The sequence below is a fragment of the Centropristis striata genome, chromosome 20, assembly GCF_030273125.1.
Source record: "Centropristis striata isolate RG_2023a ecotype Rhode Island chromosome 20, C.striata_1.0, whole genome shotgun sequence".
NCBI lineage: Eukaryota > Metazoa > Chordata > Actinopteri > Perciformes > Serranidae > Centropristis > Centropristis striata.
The window spans coordinates 24394699-24411436 of record NC_081536.1 but is presented as its reverse complement, the minus strand read 5'-3'; the positions used below and the strand labels follow the sequence as shown (position 1 = coordinate 24411436).

The 16738-nt window shown below is 38.1% G+C and overlaps 1 protein-coding gene across 1 annotated transcript in view; it reads left to right on the top strand.

Annotated features, from left to right (window-relative positions):
• Positions 1-16738, top strand: part of LOC131993256 (E3 ubiquitin-protein ligase RNF166) — an 18924-nt gene extending 2186 nt beyond the window's left edge. The window contains exons 2-6 of the mRNA XM_059359069.1: positions 5679-5835; positions 6673-6785; positions 8110-8224; positions 10000-10107; positions 12103-16738. Coding sequence (XP_059215052.1) covers positions 5679-5835; positions 6673-6785; positions 8110-8224; positions 10000-10107; positions 12103-12168 — 559 coding nt within the window. The 3' untranslated portion in view covers positions 12169-16738. The remainder of the gene's footprint in view (positions 1-5678; positions 5836-6672; positions 6786-8109; positions 8225-9999; positions 10108-12102) is intronic.

Here is a 16738-nt window from a genome sequence, read left to right as displayed (position 1 = left end):
TCTGGTGAAGTTTTTGTGTTTCCTGCAAAACTTGAAAAAATGAGTTAGGCGATTATTTTAACAGGGTGACGATATGATACCTGGGTCAGGAAGACAGTTAGGAAATGTTCATCAGAGAGCACAGATTGGTTTTTACACTAACATTCCCGTACATGACTTTACATCCTTTGACATGTAAATATAACGGGTTTGCATACACAGTTCTTATTTAAGTTGTGTAGAAAATAAAATTGGAATACTTGTAATAATCTTTTTTTTTAATTTAAATTACTAATACCAACCTCAAACTCAATGATGGTGCTGCACTTTGTTTTCTACACAAATGTGTTTAGCTGTACATCAGCCAGCATGCGTGGACTCAAGTTTAGTTAATAGTAATAATAATAATAATAATACATTTTATTTATAGAGGGCTTTACAAGGTACTCAAAGATGCTTTACAGTTAAAACACAGTAAAAATGCAATTTACAAATCAAAACAAACAATTAAAATCAGCAACACTGGTCATACATTAAAAGCAGTTTTGAGCAGGTGGGTTTTGACACGTTTTTTGAAGGTGAGTGGATGAGAGCAGTCTGATATTTTTTGGGAGAGAGTTCCAGAGGGAGGGTGCTATGAGAAGGCTCTGTCGCCTCAGGTTCAGTGCTTGGTCCTGATAGGAGAGGCAAGGAGATAGTCAGTCCTTTTCATTCATTCTGATCTTATGTTTTGCACCATTAGTACACCAATCACTGCATTTTGATGAATCCACTCACAGATTCATTATTTTTGTTCTGCACAGGTGCCCCTGTATTGTAAGCTCTATCATAGGTCAAAACCCAGCTAGCTTTGTAACAATCTGTGCCTTGTTATTAAGGGGACTGAAGAAGAAATTCCAGTCCTTTATTAAGCTTGGATTGTTCCGAGAGCACGGTTTTAGACATTGGTAGAATACTACCAAGTACATTTACTAAAGTACTTGTACTTTACTTGAGTATTTCCATTTTATGTAACCTTATACTTACACTCCACTACATTTTGAAGCAAATATTGTACTTTTTACTCCACTACATTTAGCAGACAGTTTTAGTTACTTTTCAGGATTTAACATAAAACACACGATCAATGTAAAACAATTTGACATTTTTTTAAATTAAACCTCATAACAGTACATTCAATAAATACTTCTTCCACCACTGGTATTAGACAACATATACATAAGATAAGACATACATACAAACACTAATGTCAGTCTTTTTTTTATCTGTTGTTTTAATGAAACAAAAATAAGGAGTCTTGGTTTTGTCAGTACAGACTACAGATATTCCATGTGTGGTATTCATTACCAATGACATTATAACTAAGTAAGAGAAAATATAGCTACAACTACATTGCAGTGCAATATGTCATTAATGCAAAACAATCTTACAGAATGTCTTCTCATAGAATGATGTATACATGAATGAGTGGCTGCTAGTGATGGACACAACAGTTGTTTCCAGTGTACTGAATCAGTAGAATGAGTTTATTAAAAAGATTTGTTCACTGGAGCGTTCACTGAGTTCGTTGAGTGCTTAACTGGAGCTATGACTGCGTATCAGAGCTGAAACATGTTGATTTCTTTTCGCTAAGTAAAATGTGAACAGATGGCCGCTTGTTCATATTTAGTTGGATAAAGCTACAGTTTGTAAACTAAAAGCTCATGTAATGATCACATATATTTTTTACCTAATTATCCATCCCTCCATCCATCCATCCATTTTCCTCCGCTTATCTGGGGCCGGGTCGCGGGGGCAGCAGGTTATTTGGCACTTCAAGACTTCCAAACACGAGAGATGGAGAGAGGGGGGTGAGCGACTTTGACTCTTACAGGACTTCCGTTCATTGTACCAGTTCAATAAATGTACGACACTGACTGATGCCGAGGCAGAGTGAGGGGCGTGCTTGAATCAGGGCTCCTGTGCTGTGTCGTCTGTTCAGTACACCAAACCAATCACTGACTGACCCTGCAGTAAAAGGCAGTTCGTTCAAGAGGGAGAGAAGGAGCTTCGGAGAAGAAGGTGGCGGTATGCACCTTTTACACTGGTTGCCAACCGCCTTTAAAACACAAAAAGAAGGAGGGAGTGAGCGAGAGGGAGGGTGCACTCGTCACAAGAAACACACAAGACGAGAGCTCAACTAAAGTTGAGAAATAATCAACACTTTCAGGAAGTGGTTCAGTTTGTTCACAGATTTGTTCATTTGGTAGAATTGTTGAACAACACATTACTAGTGTCTGATGTGGGCAAAACATTTGCAGTCAGGTCAATGGTGACTTGTGAAGTGTGTAAATGGTGGGAAAATGACATTCTCATCTCAGGCTGGGACAATAGGATTTTCTCACAATACGATACTGTCACGATTTTTAAGTATTGTGATTCAGTATCTCCATGGGTGGGGATATAAAATCAGTCATCATTTATTATATACAATAGTTGTTGATTTCTTCCCATAACATTGACATGAAAACTACTCTGTAAATCTGTAAATGTCAGTGAGCCTGATGAAGGCAGTTCAGCCACTCTGTGCTGCTGTTGACAGACAGCGACTGGCCGACACCGCAGTGGTTCAGGGGAAGCTCATAGTGAAGACCGGGAGCCTTGATTATTCAATTAACACATAATATGTTAATATGTTCAAAACACATACACAGCTGAATTTTTGTGTGATTTACGACAGTTGTTTATGCAGATTACTAAACGCAATGGAAGACAGCATCTTTGTAGATTGCATTGAAAGAATGAATACATGCTGCTCACGTCTCACTCGCAGAACAAGAGCGCTTTTGCACCATTTTGTGCTTGGACCCTACTAATTACCTTTAATAATGAAAATCATTTTTGGGTTGATGCCAATTGATGCTGAATTAGGCATTTTCAATTACAGTAGGCGAAAATAGCACAAACTATGTGGTTCTTGCCTTAAATTGGCACGTATGTAGAGAGGAGACCAGAGAGCCCAGTTTCGTTCAGATATCATGACGTCAGAGGCCACATGACCACTTTGAAAGTTGCGATGCTAAATCGCCTAACAAAAAAAAATCCAAACTTTGCATCGTTATTTCAACAGCTTCCCGGCTATATTGGCATGCTTAGTACCAATGGATTCCTTAAATCTTATAGTTTCATATGATATAATATATTCTCCGTAGCTGTAAAATTAAACCCACTATAGCCCCCTCAGCCCACAGACGGGCTGATGGGCCTATGGAACTCCAACAGGTTAATAAAATGTTAATGTACTTTTTCATGTAAACTTAAACTGTTCATCAAGCTGGTGTTTCCTTTCCCATACATTCTTTTATTTGTGGTAGGCGCACTAATATAATACTAGTCCGCCACATACCGATTTTATATTCATATTTGTCATTATTTAAATTGATTATGGTCTTCTTCCTTGTAGAGCTACAATGAGCGAGTGATGCTTCTCTTTGCCCTGCTCTCAACCCTTCTCTCTATTTAACAGAGCATACACGACACAAAAATAAACAAAAGCCCCAACATTAACTGCTGTAGCAACTGACATAAGCCTGTGTAATGGTAGCATTTGGCGGTCCAGGATTGCTTTGGCTTTGTTTTGCTTGAGACAGATTTGATGCCACGTTACCCTTAGACTAGCAATATAAAAGTGGTAACTTCCTTCCACCTCAACATTGACTAATGAAAAAGACTACGCTTGGTGCAGTGGCATTGGCTGATGTGTTGCACATTGAAACACAGGATCCCGGATGCTGTTCCAACAATTTATTCAAGAATGAATAAATGGACAAAATGGTTTCACTGGTCAACAGTGGGATGGATGATTGATACATGGAAGGATAGTTGATGGATGGATGAAACATAAGAATAAACTCAGGAATCATGTATAACGAAACAACAATTACTTTCAAACAATACATGCCATATCAACCAACTAAATTAAGTATTAGAAGGTCAAATCACTCCAAAATAACTCAAGATTAACTCGCATCCATTCTCTTTGTTCTGGCTGGTGGTTTGGAGGGAAATCTGAGGAAGTCACAGGCCTCAAGGGCAGAAATATATAGGCTTAGGGGGAGTGGCCAACTCATGGGAGACTGGGTGAGGCTATAGGCTGTTTTCGAACTTGTGTTTTAACAACTAAAATGAAGCAAGCGGATTTGAGTTATCAAATCAGGCATTGAAAAATAAATTACCAATCCAATACGCAAATTCATCTTTTATTTTTTTCACACCACTATCAGCTTTTACCATCAAAGCCTTCATATTTTTTATCTAATGAGAATAGAGAGGTGTATTTGTATCTTTTTCAATGTGGAAATGAACAGAACAACAAAGGAGCAAAGTAGACCTTCGGCAGCCTCAGTTCTATTTCTAGTTAAAGGAAAGTGCAGCTATTTTTACTCCTCTGCAGCTGATGGAGATGGATCATAGACTGTATATAATTAATGCACGTAGTCACATTGACATCACCCATTGGTTTGTGGACTGCTGCCGTTACAGCTGTCGCCATCTTGCTTTACGTCCATTGCCACCTTTGTAACTAACGTTGCTTACCGGAAAAAAGGAACTCCTTGGAGTGTCTTTTAGTACAACCGAACGATGAACAAGACATTTTTACATGAACAAAATGTTCAAATAAGCTTCCATGGAATGAAAACACACAGTGAAAGATTTGAGACAAAGACATGGCAATGCGTTCACAGTTGTTTAGATGTACATAGTGCCATGGATGCACAATGTTTTGCTTTGCTTCTCTCCTGACTGACAGCTCGCCATGTTAGCAAACTGTCAATCAAAGGTAGCCATGGCCCAAATCATAACCTGCTTTATCATTTTTTTTTTTCTAAATCGGACCATTATTGTCTTGAAGAAGACTTGAAATTAGTGATTGAGACCATAATGTTACCATGAGGTATGAGGTAATTAATCAAGTGAGAAGATGTGTTGTTTTGTATTGAGATAGATAGGACCAGACTTCTTTTGCAACCCCTGTTTGAATTTTTAAACTTTGCATAATTGCATATTGAAAGGTTAGAAATTATTTGTGATCATTATATTTGACCTTCAAGAGACTGATTCATATGGAATAATAATAGAATATATGAATTGATAATGGACATAATTGTTTTTACTCTATTATTATTGTTACAAAACTGGAGATAAGGAGCTACTTACCATAAGAGGAAACTTTAGATGTCGTGATAAAGGCACCAGCCAATTTCGTCTGTGAACAAATCTGCTCATAGCTTTGTTAAGCACTTTATAACTGTGTTTGTGAGAAGAGGTGGCCTTAATGTTAAATTGTTAATATGACCAAAAGTCTTCAAGGTTATTTCATACCTTGATAACAGTTTATATCATTATATAGTATGTTTTCTGGTAATTCAGTTAATGGATAGTCCACATGAAATAACCACATGGTATAGCTTATTTTCGTATACTCCATAATATATCATGAGAACGTAAAGGGTAGTATTCCAACATCCCAAAACAAACAATATATACAATTATATTATACATTATATAAAATAATATTATACAATATAATATATGACATTCTTGTCAGTTACATCACCAACAACCTTCAGGCTACACTAGGAGTTGCAAACCTTTAATTAAGTACAGAGATAAGGCTCACTTTAATCTATTTTAGTCCTGTGTGTTGTCGGCTATTCCAGGTTCTGTGGAGAGTGTCTGCAACCATGTCTTCAGGTGACCTCGCCCCTCTGCCCTCTCTGTCGTGTGCCCTTTGACCCGAAGAAAGTGGAGCGCTCCTCAAGCGTGGAGAAGCAGCTGGCCTCATACAAAGCACCCTGCAGGGGCTGTAACAAGAAGGTACATTTATTACTCATGTTAGAAAATCCCACATGCAACTTTACATTATGGAGGTATGTCATAATAATAATAATAATAACAACAACAACATTATTATTATTATTATTATTATTATTACATCCATAAATTATGTTGTGACTGTCAAGTACACCTGTGCAATCAAGATAGAACTTACTTTTTTTCAGCATATACAGTAAAAACAAAAAAACTAGCCTTTGTTAGTGATTTATTAAACAGCGCTGTGTGCAAACATTTCAAATTAATAACAACACAGTAAATAAACTTGACCAAATAATATTGTAACTTTACATTTAAAAATTGATTGATAATACAATTCTGCAAAATAAAAAAACATATTATAGCAATGTCCAGGGTTTAGCCTACTGCTTGCCCAATATCAGCTGGAACTGTCAAATCAACATTGGTCATTCTAACCTTGGTCGGTCTAGGGTTGAATGATGAACACATTTTATCAGTTTTAATTTATGGTTTGCATGTTTCTGTTTAGTTTGCAGGTTAGCTGGATATTTAAATTCATGATGCAAATGTAAACTATATTGAAGATGCGGACAGAACAGCTGCTCAATCAGTTTGGTGCTCTAAGAACAACATCTTTTTCCAAGACCATTAATATGACATATATAGAATAGGACAAAAATAACAAGGCTGACAAAGTAAGCACTGTAAATAACATATATGTAAGAAAAACACAACAGTAAGCTAATTAGTAATATTTTTAAGGGGGGAGGCACAATAATGAGGCTGATGTGACAAAATTCAACTGTTGTATTATTGTTATTGATACACAATCCTAACATTATATGTGTGTGTTTTCAGGTGGCTCTGGTAAAGATGAGGTCCCATATTGCTTCATGTTCTAAAGTACAGGAGCAGATAGCCAACTGTCCTAAGTTTGTCCCTGTGGTGCCCACCTCCCAACCTATACCAAGGTACACACCGTGGCCACGTCCAGTCCAGTCCTTTCACAGCATCTCTCACAAACTGAAAGTTCTAGAGAATTTGCGAACAGTCAAAATCTATTTTTGTGCATTCAACAACTACCTCCCATGAGTCCCAGCTGTTAGTAGTTGTATTTAAAGACAATTACTGTTGCTTGTTCTTGATTAAAATTATATTTTATATGGACAGAAAATATAATCCAGGCAGTCTGGAGCTAGAACAAACTGAGTCCAGGAACCTACTGCCTGCAAATCATCTAATATTTGATGTAGGGATGGGCGTTTGGAAGTAATCTTCTAGCTCGATTATCTGTAACGTAAACGATCGATTAAGCGCTATGTTTTTATACATAGAATAGAATAAAATAGCCTTTATTGTCATTGTACATAGCACAACGAAATTAGAGTGCAACTCCCATAATGCATAAAACAAATTAAGAAGAAGAACAACAACAACACACAAACACTTAAGGACAATAAGGTATAGAGGTATAAAAGGTATAAAATATCACAACAAGAATAAATAATTGAATGGCAAAAAAATACTAAATATAGAATAAATAGCTATGTATGTAAAGGAGGTGAATGAGGATGAGTGGTAGCATGTAAAGGTAGTTATTTGATAATAACATACTCCGGTATGCATAAAAACATGCATACATGGGCAAAATAAAATATATATATACATTACTTTGTAAAGCCTGTTTTGATAATGGATGCTTTTATCTTGAAAGGACGAAAAGAGACTTGATCCTGTCGATGGTGAAACTAACTCAAGTGAGGTGATACTGTAAAGATAATGTCAAGGAGTTCAATGTTTTGTGTTTTAGCCCCCGAAGAGGCATGAGGTTGATTTTTAAGGTAATCTTGCATATTTAAGTGTGTCTTTTGTTTCAATAAGTTTTGGATTAAATTAAACTCAGTATTCATGCTGCCAAGGTTTGACACCGTAAGATAGTTTTGCTCAAATTAACACTCATGTATTTCTGTGTGTTTTACAATTGTTATTGCAGCTTTCAGTTTTCAAACTGTAGCTTTAGCCAACTTAATTCTCACCTTTTTGCGTTTTCACGTACAGCCGCAGAACTGAACTTGGCTGTGTTTAAGTTCAGTGAGTACTGATACGCAGTCATAGATAAACGACCATTAATATATCCTGGATTAATTTTTCCTTTCTCTAATTTGATGTATTGCGCATGTACAGTGTACATTGTGAGACATTAGAGGCCAGCACAAATTCCAAGACCAGTTAGAGGGATCAAATTTGACGATTCTCATCTTCTGTCTGTGTGTGTGTGTTTCCTCCCATATCCAGCAATATTCCAAACCGATCCACATTTGTGTGTCCATTCTGTGGGGCTAGAAACCTGGACCAGCAGGAGCTGGTGAAGCACTGTATGGACAACCACCGTAATGACCCTAATAAAGTGGTAAGAAGCAACTCTTTACTACACTACATTACATTGTCTAGTCACTTAGGGGACCCTGGCTCACCAAAAAGTCTGTCCAAGAACCAGCACTTTTTTACTGCGTCAACATTTTAAGAATCCCAGGGACACTTTGAGGTTCTCAGGAATTTTAATACTGTAATCTAATGTTGTTATTTATGTTTGAACAACAGTAAGTAACTGACTTGCGATATATCTAAGAGTGTTGGGGTTTAAGGTGCTGGCAAATGAAGGGGTCAGCACTTACAAATAGGTATGTTAAATGCTACACAACTGCCGACGGAAATGGACACACTTCTCCCTAACCCGTTTGTTTGCTGACAGTTGGTTGACCCTTAGCAAAGTCATTTGAGGGATGGAATCTCCTGGATCAAGGGGGACCATTTTGTTCATCCTCACACAGAACTGCCCATCGTGACTTTCTGGCTGTAGAGATTCTACTCAAGCAAAGTTATTCTGCATTTTGCGAAACATGATTCAATGATGGTCGGTATCAAGTGAAAGTTATCTGGTATGTTCAGATTGACGGTGGAATGTAGGCTTCTGTTTGACAAACACTGAGGAACCTTATTGTATTTGTCCATTGCTGTGCATAATTAAAAGTCTTACATACTTATTTCCAAGTGCTGAGGAATTAATTTGCTTGTTGTGTGATTTTGGGGCCGGAACCTATTAAAGACATTTGAGATGAGTACACCAGTTCTCTTGTTTAACGTTGCTGACCATCAGTGTGTCTGGCCAAGGACCTTTGTTGCATGTTGTTGGGACCCCCTGAGTTGTCCGCCGATAACAAGCCCCACTCATCTTTAGTCCACAGGTTTCCAAAAAGACCATTTTAAATATGCTTTGGCCCAGAGAAGACGGCAGCGTTTCTGGATTGTGTTCACATATGGCTTCTTCTTTACATGATCCAGGTTTAACTGTTTTCACAGACAGTGATCTCTGGAAGTGTTCCTGACTACATGCAGTGATTTCCAGTAGAGAATCATGCCTGTTTTTAATGCAGTGCCGCCTGACGGCCTGAAGATCACCAGCATCCAGTTTTGACCTTCACCCTTTTCCCTTGCACACATAGATTTCTCACGATTCTCTGAATCTTGATATTATACACTGTAGATGGTGGAATCTTCAAAGTCTTTATTTTACGTAGAGGAACATTTTTCTGAAATTGTTCCACAATGTTTTGTCACATATTGGTGAACCTCCGCCCCCCTTTACATCTGAGAGGCTCTGCCTCTCTGAAATGCTCCTTTTATACCCAGTCATGTAACTCACCTGTTGCCAATTAACCTAAATTGTTCAAATAGTCAAAAACTCGCCGATTATTTTTCCAGCCTTTTGTTGCCCCTGTCCCAACATTTTTGAGATGTGTTGCTGCCATCATTTTCCATGAAATGGTAAAACAAAGTGTCTCAGTTTCATCATCTATGTTGTTTAGGTTTTATTGTGGAAAAAATATGGGTTCATTAGATAAAAATCATTGCATTCTTTTTTTATTCACATTTACACAGCGTCCCAACTTTTTTGTAATTGGGTTTGTACAATGAGACTGTGAAGGTGTGAAAGAAAGTGCATTTAAACTAAATCAGCATCCTACTTTACAGATGCTGCTTTGTATGGATCCATGAACCATGCAGGACCAAATGAGGCCCACAGAGTTATCACAGCTGTGATGGGACAATTCTGTTCAGCTCAGTGTGTGATAAACATTGTGAAAGGACCCTGACTTAAACTAAGATTTGTGTTTGTATCTCCAGGTGTGTCCAGTGTGTTCAGCCATGCCATGGGGAGACCCCAGCTATAAGAGTTCCAACTTCCTCCAGCATCTCCTCCACAGACACAAGTTCTCTTATGACACATTTGTTGTAAGTCCAGTGCTGTCATAATGTTTTGTCTGAACTGGGATAAAACAGAGATCCTTTCAATTGGGTCTCAGCGCATGGTGAAACAAAATATGCCTTCAAATGGTGCCCTATTGGATTCATCTTAGATATGTTGGTAACTAGATTCATTGTTAGTAGTCAGTTCTAATGTTTCTGCTGAAAAGCGCTCTATAAATAAAGATCATGGTCGAAGGTTTTTTTATTTTCATTTGATATTAAGTGTATCAACTTAACAAAATACTTAGTCATATGTTTCCTCCTAATTCTCCCCTTCTTCTCTTTCCTTCTAACACTCCCCAAAGAAAGACAGCAATACAATAACTAGAAAATTTCCTCTGGGGAAATTCTGAAAGGGCCACGGGGGCTACTGCCGGTGTGTGTACACTATGATGAGATTCTTCAGAGATTTCAAACTATGCCCTTTAATCTCAAAATATGTGTGTGTGTGTGTGTAATTAAAATCACATAAAGTTACCTGTGTGTGTGTGTGTGTGTGTGTGTGTGTGTGTGTGTGTGTGTGTGTGTGTGTGTGTGTTTGAAGCATGTGTATGCATGTGTGAGGAGTGTGCGTGCTTACGTGCATGTGTGTGTTTGTGTGTGTATCTGTAACTGTAATCACATCAAAGATCAAAGGCTCAGATCAAAGCAATCAACAGAATTAACTGACACCACCTGTTAATGAAAGAGTGACAGCAGCCAGAGGTGGACTGGAATTTCTGGCCTCGAACAGAAAGCATTTTTGGCAAAACCATAATACCCATTATTGATCCGACTTCACTTTGACTTCAATTTTCACATATTTTTTTTTTAAGAAAAATGAAAAAAAAATAGCTTTGTTAGAGCGATCTACAAAAACTGTTAAATGTCCCTTTTTCTGAAATCTTCATGCGTTTTTTAATATGGGAGCCAATGAGGCTGTTGGTACAGCGCAGTTTTCAAATTTATTTTTTGACAGTTTTTTCTCTCCCTCTACACTCTGGCGATGATGTCACACACTGTGACACGAACATTCCGTGCAATACACACCCATTATAATCTCAGAATTTCTCCAAAAATGATCATGGTCATTGAACAGGGATTGATAAAAAACTATATGACCTATCGAAACGTGGATTAATACACGGATACACAAGACTTGTGTCTACTGTTTAAAGTTTAAATGGAGTCTCTCGGCGAAATTATGCTGGATGAGTAGACGTTTAAAAATCTCCAATTATTGTTCTTTTTCGCTCATTTTTTTTCGGCCGTCCCTTTCATTTCAATGCAACATTTTGGGCAGTTTTTTGCGACTTACGTCGCAAAAAATTTGTATTCTGTCGAGAAAAGTAATAGCACACCGGTCCCGATCAAACCGCACGTTTTGAAATATAATTTGTCCTGCAACTCTTCAAGCTGTAGGACTAGTAGCGGGACGAAATTGTGTCCGGAAGAGGAAGAAAAAATCCACAGTATAGTAGTGCTCGGGGCTTCGAGCTACTGCTGTATGGGACCAGTGCTCGGTGCGATTGCCCCGAGGCCCTAATAAAGACAACAAAGGACAATACATTTGATTTGTATTGCATCTTTCAAAACATGCAAGAATAAAATAAAAAATAAAAAGACAAGCTTTTTATATAAAATAAAGTTATTACAAGAGGTACATAGTAAAATATGCATATACATACATATACACTAAACATAAATATGTATTTGCCTACACACATATACACACAAATGACTCATGAAAATAAATAAATGTAAAACCAGTAGCTCATGAGTACTAACCATGAGACTAGACTAGTCTGGCATCAACTGAGAGAATCATTTATTTGCTGTTATGTCATACAGATCTGATTTTGTAGATGTTTTTTATGTGACATTTTTAACTTGATTGGAGAGATGACAGTATAGTGTCAGCAATGTTGATGTTGGTATTACATCTGGATTGCTTTGTATGCTTTGCGATGACCAGTTGCTGTTGTTTTTGTGTTTTGTCAGGACTACAGCATTGATGAAGAAGCAGCACTGCAGGCAGCTCTGGCACTGTCACTGGCTGAAAACTGACAAAACTCACCACAAGCATCCTCTGACCGTTAGCACCAACTCTCCTATGACTGTTGTCCCTCTCGTCGCTCAGCACTGCTAAGGGGAAGGTATCATCCAGCCAGCAGATACACCTGTCCCTGCCAGGTGCACACAGTCTGGACAGAGATCCACGTCACAGAGAAGTCCAGTCCGCTTCTGATTTGGTGATAACCTCACTTCTTTTTCACTTTTTTTCCTGGTGTAATGGGAACGTCAGTTTGCTGCACTCCAAAACAAGAGCAGTTTGGATTTATCTTCACTGCTTTTGATTTGATTTGATTATTTGAAGCAAAACACATTGTATGGGTTTGGAACGTATCGGTGACTGTGTTAGGATAAGCTATGTAAAAATACCAAAACACAGCTTGGAAACAGTCCGTCCACTCACAGCTTCAGTTCACCTGACAGCTGCCATCTGGACCACCAAAGCACGAAGGGCTACCTCCATGGAAGAATGTCCTGTGATTGAGTGTGGGACATCCTGAAGCCTTGCTGTTCACTTGCTAGGAAGTCCTGATTGCTGGTACTCACTGTGAGTAACTTATCCTACAGATTGGTCTGCAGTGATCAGTTTTGATGAGTTAACATAGAGTAACTAGCACATAAAAGCTAATTGGGAAGTATTTTGCAAGGTAAATGGAAAAGATTGAAAGTATAAAACACATGAATCAATAGCTTCTCTGTTCATCTCCAAAAATTGATGCAACTGCTTCAGAGTTGGTGTATCGTATTTTGCACTTGCCAGACAGAAGGAAATTATATGAATAAGAAACCACACACACAACAGAAGACTACATCCTATTGCTCTGTAGAAAGCTCCTATAAGTGTGGCTGCATGGGAACACCTGCAGTGGTTCTCTCTATGACATGTTGCGATGGCCATGGTCAGTAGGTCAGAGGTGAGGGTCATCATGCATGGAGAGGTAGAAATTGCATGGATTTCCATGTAGCATGCTCCGCCCATTATCCGGCCTTCTAGTTTCACTGCGGTGACCTGGGTGTTAGTCCTGCTCCATAAGATCACACTTGATGTCTTAGTGTTTCAACTGCCAAAAAAGTTCTGTTATTTAGACTGACAGTTGTTCATGGAATAAACAGAGAAAAATCTCATGAATACATTTTTGAGTAGCTACAACAGAATGCATGTTACTATATGGCGAATAGATAAAGTCATGAGGTATACATACAGACAGAAAGATCATAACAGTTCTTTGAAATACTCAAATAAAAATGTGATGTTAGTCCAAAGTAAGCTCACTGTTTAGTTACTATACCCTATCATATATGTTCAAAGGGAGTAGCAATATATTATACAGGGCTTTTAGTTCCTATAAGCTGGGGATTTTATATTTAAGTGTATTTTATCTTTTTTTATTTTATTGTTTTGTATGCACACAAAATGGAACTTTGTTAAATAAAGCACAGGAAAAACTGACCACATTTTTAAGATGATGGACTGAGATGACTTGTCAGATTTCTGTCAGCAGCTGGAGGTATGACTTTGTCAGAAGGCTGATGGATTTCAGTGGTAAACTGAAATGTTCAACTGTGATGAGGTCCATGATATCAGTACCTGAGATAGCTGGAAGAGGGACATCTGACCCAGCTCACTTTTTTGAATGAGCTCCACCTTTTGAATTTTAGCTGCACCACACCACTGTGAAACTAAAGGCCTCTGTCCCTCAGCTGTCTCTCACCTGCTTGCTCTCTCCCTCTTCAAAACAACTCACATTTGATGTTTGCTTCTGCGTTAAACAAAACCATCCCAAGACAAAGTCAGTTGCAAAAAGCATCAGCATTAAACCCATAATCATTTAGAGCAGTCTTAGATTTAGGGTACACATTGGTGTCGTGGTTAGCACTTTAGCCTCACATCTAGAGGGTCACGTGCTACAGCCAACACGTTGAACCCAGACATGCACAACTCTTCGTCTGTCGGCTCACTCACAAAATACAGTGAGGCTGGCAGTGAGCGACTATTGTCTGCTGATGGCAGGATTTAAGAGTTGCTAATATAAAATCTTCTCCACAGGGGGTAGCACTGCACCATGATCTGTTCTTTCCCCACTAATCCTTTCCTGTAGCAGTTGTTGTCAGGAGCTGAAAATATGTTAAAAAAATATGACTGTCAGTCCCAGCTGCCCTGAAGACAATATGAGAGGCCGAAAGAGATGACATTTCAGAGCTTTATGTGTGGCTTGAATTTGTCATCTTCTGGATGGTTCACAATGCTAATCCCATCATGAAATACATATGTTAACGTTTACAATAAAATACATTAGCACCTGATTCACGTCAAGTCAGACAGCTTCTATTTTATACCGCTTTGAATATTTGCACGTCAACATTATTTTCTATTACACTGATTTGTAGATATTTGAAGAAACCCCCAGAAAGGAAAGAAGTGATGGAGGGAAGTCAAACCTGATTTTACCGCTATCTGTTTCTTCAAACCATGCTTCAAGGAATATTTTTATGATCCATTGGCCAAGATGGATCAGTATAAATATATATATATATATTTTTGGGAAACAAACACACACACACACACACACGAGATGTGCAGGGACAATAGGACTGGTTAACACTGATGTTTGCTGTAGTCTAACCAACAGGTGGCAGTCTTTCTCCAGAAATGCAAAGAGAGCCACACTGAAACCAACACAAGTAAACAAAAAAAGTCATGTTTTTATGGAGGCAATTTGTGGAGAAAATAGACAAGAGAACTTGGGTAATGTTTCCTCAGAGGGATGCGATCATCATTTGCACTTTAATTCATTCAGTTTTTTAATAGTAGTTGGAAATGTATTTGTACATAATCTTAGATTGCTAAATCATTTTGCAATTAACACCTTGTAAATTGTAATAGTGAGTACACTGCAAAAAAAGCCAACTTGTATTTTTTGCCAAAAACAGTGATTTAAGTTGGTAAAACTTGGAAATATAAATTATTGACATTTAGGGCAATAATGTAAATTAGCACAACAAAGGAAGCCAGTTGTCTGCTCAAAAACAAGTTTGTGAGTTGTTGTTACTTATATCTTTAAGTTGGGGTTCACAACAAGGGACAATAGTTCTGCTAACTCTTATTTCTTTGTTGTGAAATGCGGGAAAGCAGTGAAATTCGGTCATTAGCGAAAGCTAGCGGCTAACTGATGCTAGCGGCTAACTGATGCTAGGGGCGCTGCTTGTTACAGCTACAAGAGTAGCCATTAGCATATCAATGCTAACTCAAAATTGTGGTTGCAACATTAGCTGACATTTCATAGCGGCGTTACAATCGTGCCAATTCAGCACATTGCAGAAGTTAGCAGAAGTAAGGATTAAATGTTATTACAATGTAAAATTATAAATTCAAAAAAATCTGAATTCAGAGTTGAGCAAACTCAAAAATGAAAATATTTAGTTTAATTGTCCAACTTAAAATTTTATTGAAGTTTGTTGCCTTGAAATTTTGAGTTCACCCAACTTTTCTTTTTTTTCAGTGTGGGGATTGAAATTCTTTGATAGAAAATCTACCAGCAGTTTTGTTTGTGTGACAAAACATGCAAACATGAACTTTTTTTAAATGGCCAGCATGTGGGATTTTTTTTCTTCCAATAATGTTTCTGTGGTCCAATCATCTGCTGTTTTTGCAACAACAGATCTGACATGCACCCACTATACAAACAGGACTAAGGACATGTAAGGATAAAGATAAAGGTGGAAATGATGCCCAGGTTTATTCACACGATGAGCTGATAAGGCTGTGTTTGTTTGCCATGTTTGTTTGGCTTCCTGGCAAATGGAGGTCAGCGCTACACACAGGTCTGTATGTGACTGAGTGAGTTAGTGGACCACTTTCTTCAAGGGCGAGGCTGCTTGTTTTATGTCCTCTTCTACGTCCACAGCGAACACCCATTTTCTACAAGCATGCCCTTTGTCAACTATGTCTGCAGGGTGCGCCTGTTCTCAAACAAACATGTTGTCATTGGCTTCATAACAGTGCTTTAATTTCACTATTTTAATTTAACTCAAAGGTAATCAAAAGGCCCAAGCACTGAGTGGTGCAGAGCAATATTGTTCTGGGAGCCATTAACTATTCCTGTAACACGTTCCTCACAAAATCACATGGACCAAACTAAACGTAGTTAACCATATACTAGGTTTTGACCTGGTTTGTGAAGTGCCATGCCAGCCATATCAGAGCTTATAGTCAAGTCAATTTTATTTATCCGTCCCATTATCAAAAATCACAAATTTGTCTCCAGGGGCTTTACAATCTGTACAGCATACATCACCTTCAGTCCTGAGATCTTCTTCTTGATATTTGACGGCAAAAAATGGAAGCAGCCTCAGGAAGAGCAACGGAGGAGGCATTGTTTTACCTGGATGGACAGACAGGAAATAAATGTGTGCAGAAAAACAATGAATGGCAAAAATTATAAAGAGAATGTACACATACATGTACGAATTTCCCAGTTGTATTTAACTTTGGATGATGATGTTATTGCTAATCTGAAACTGGTTATTATAATAAAGGTGTGTTCAGACTGAACATGAAGCTGAT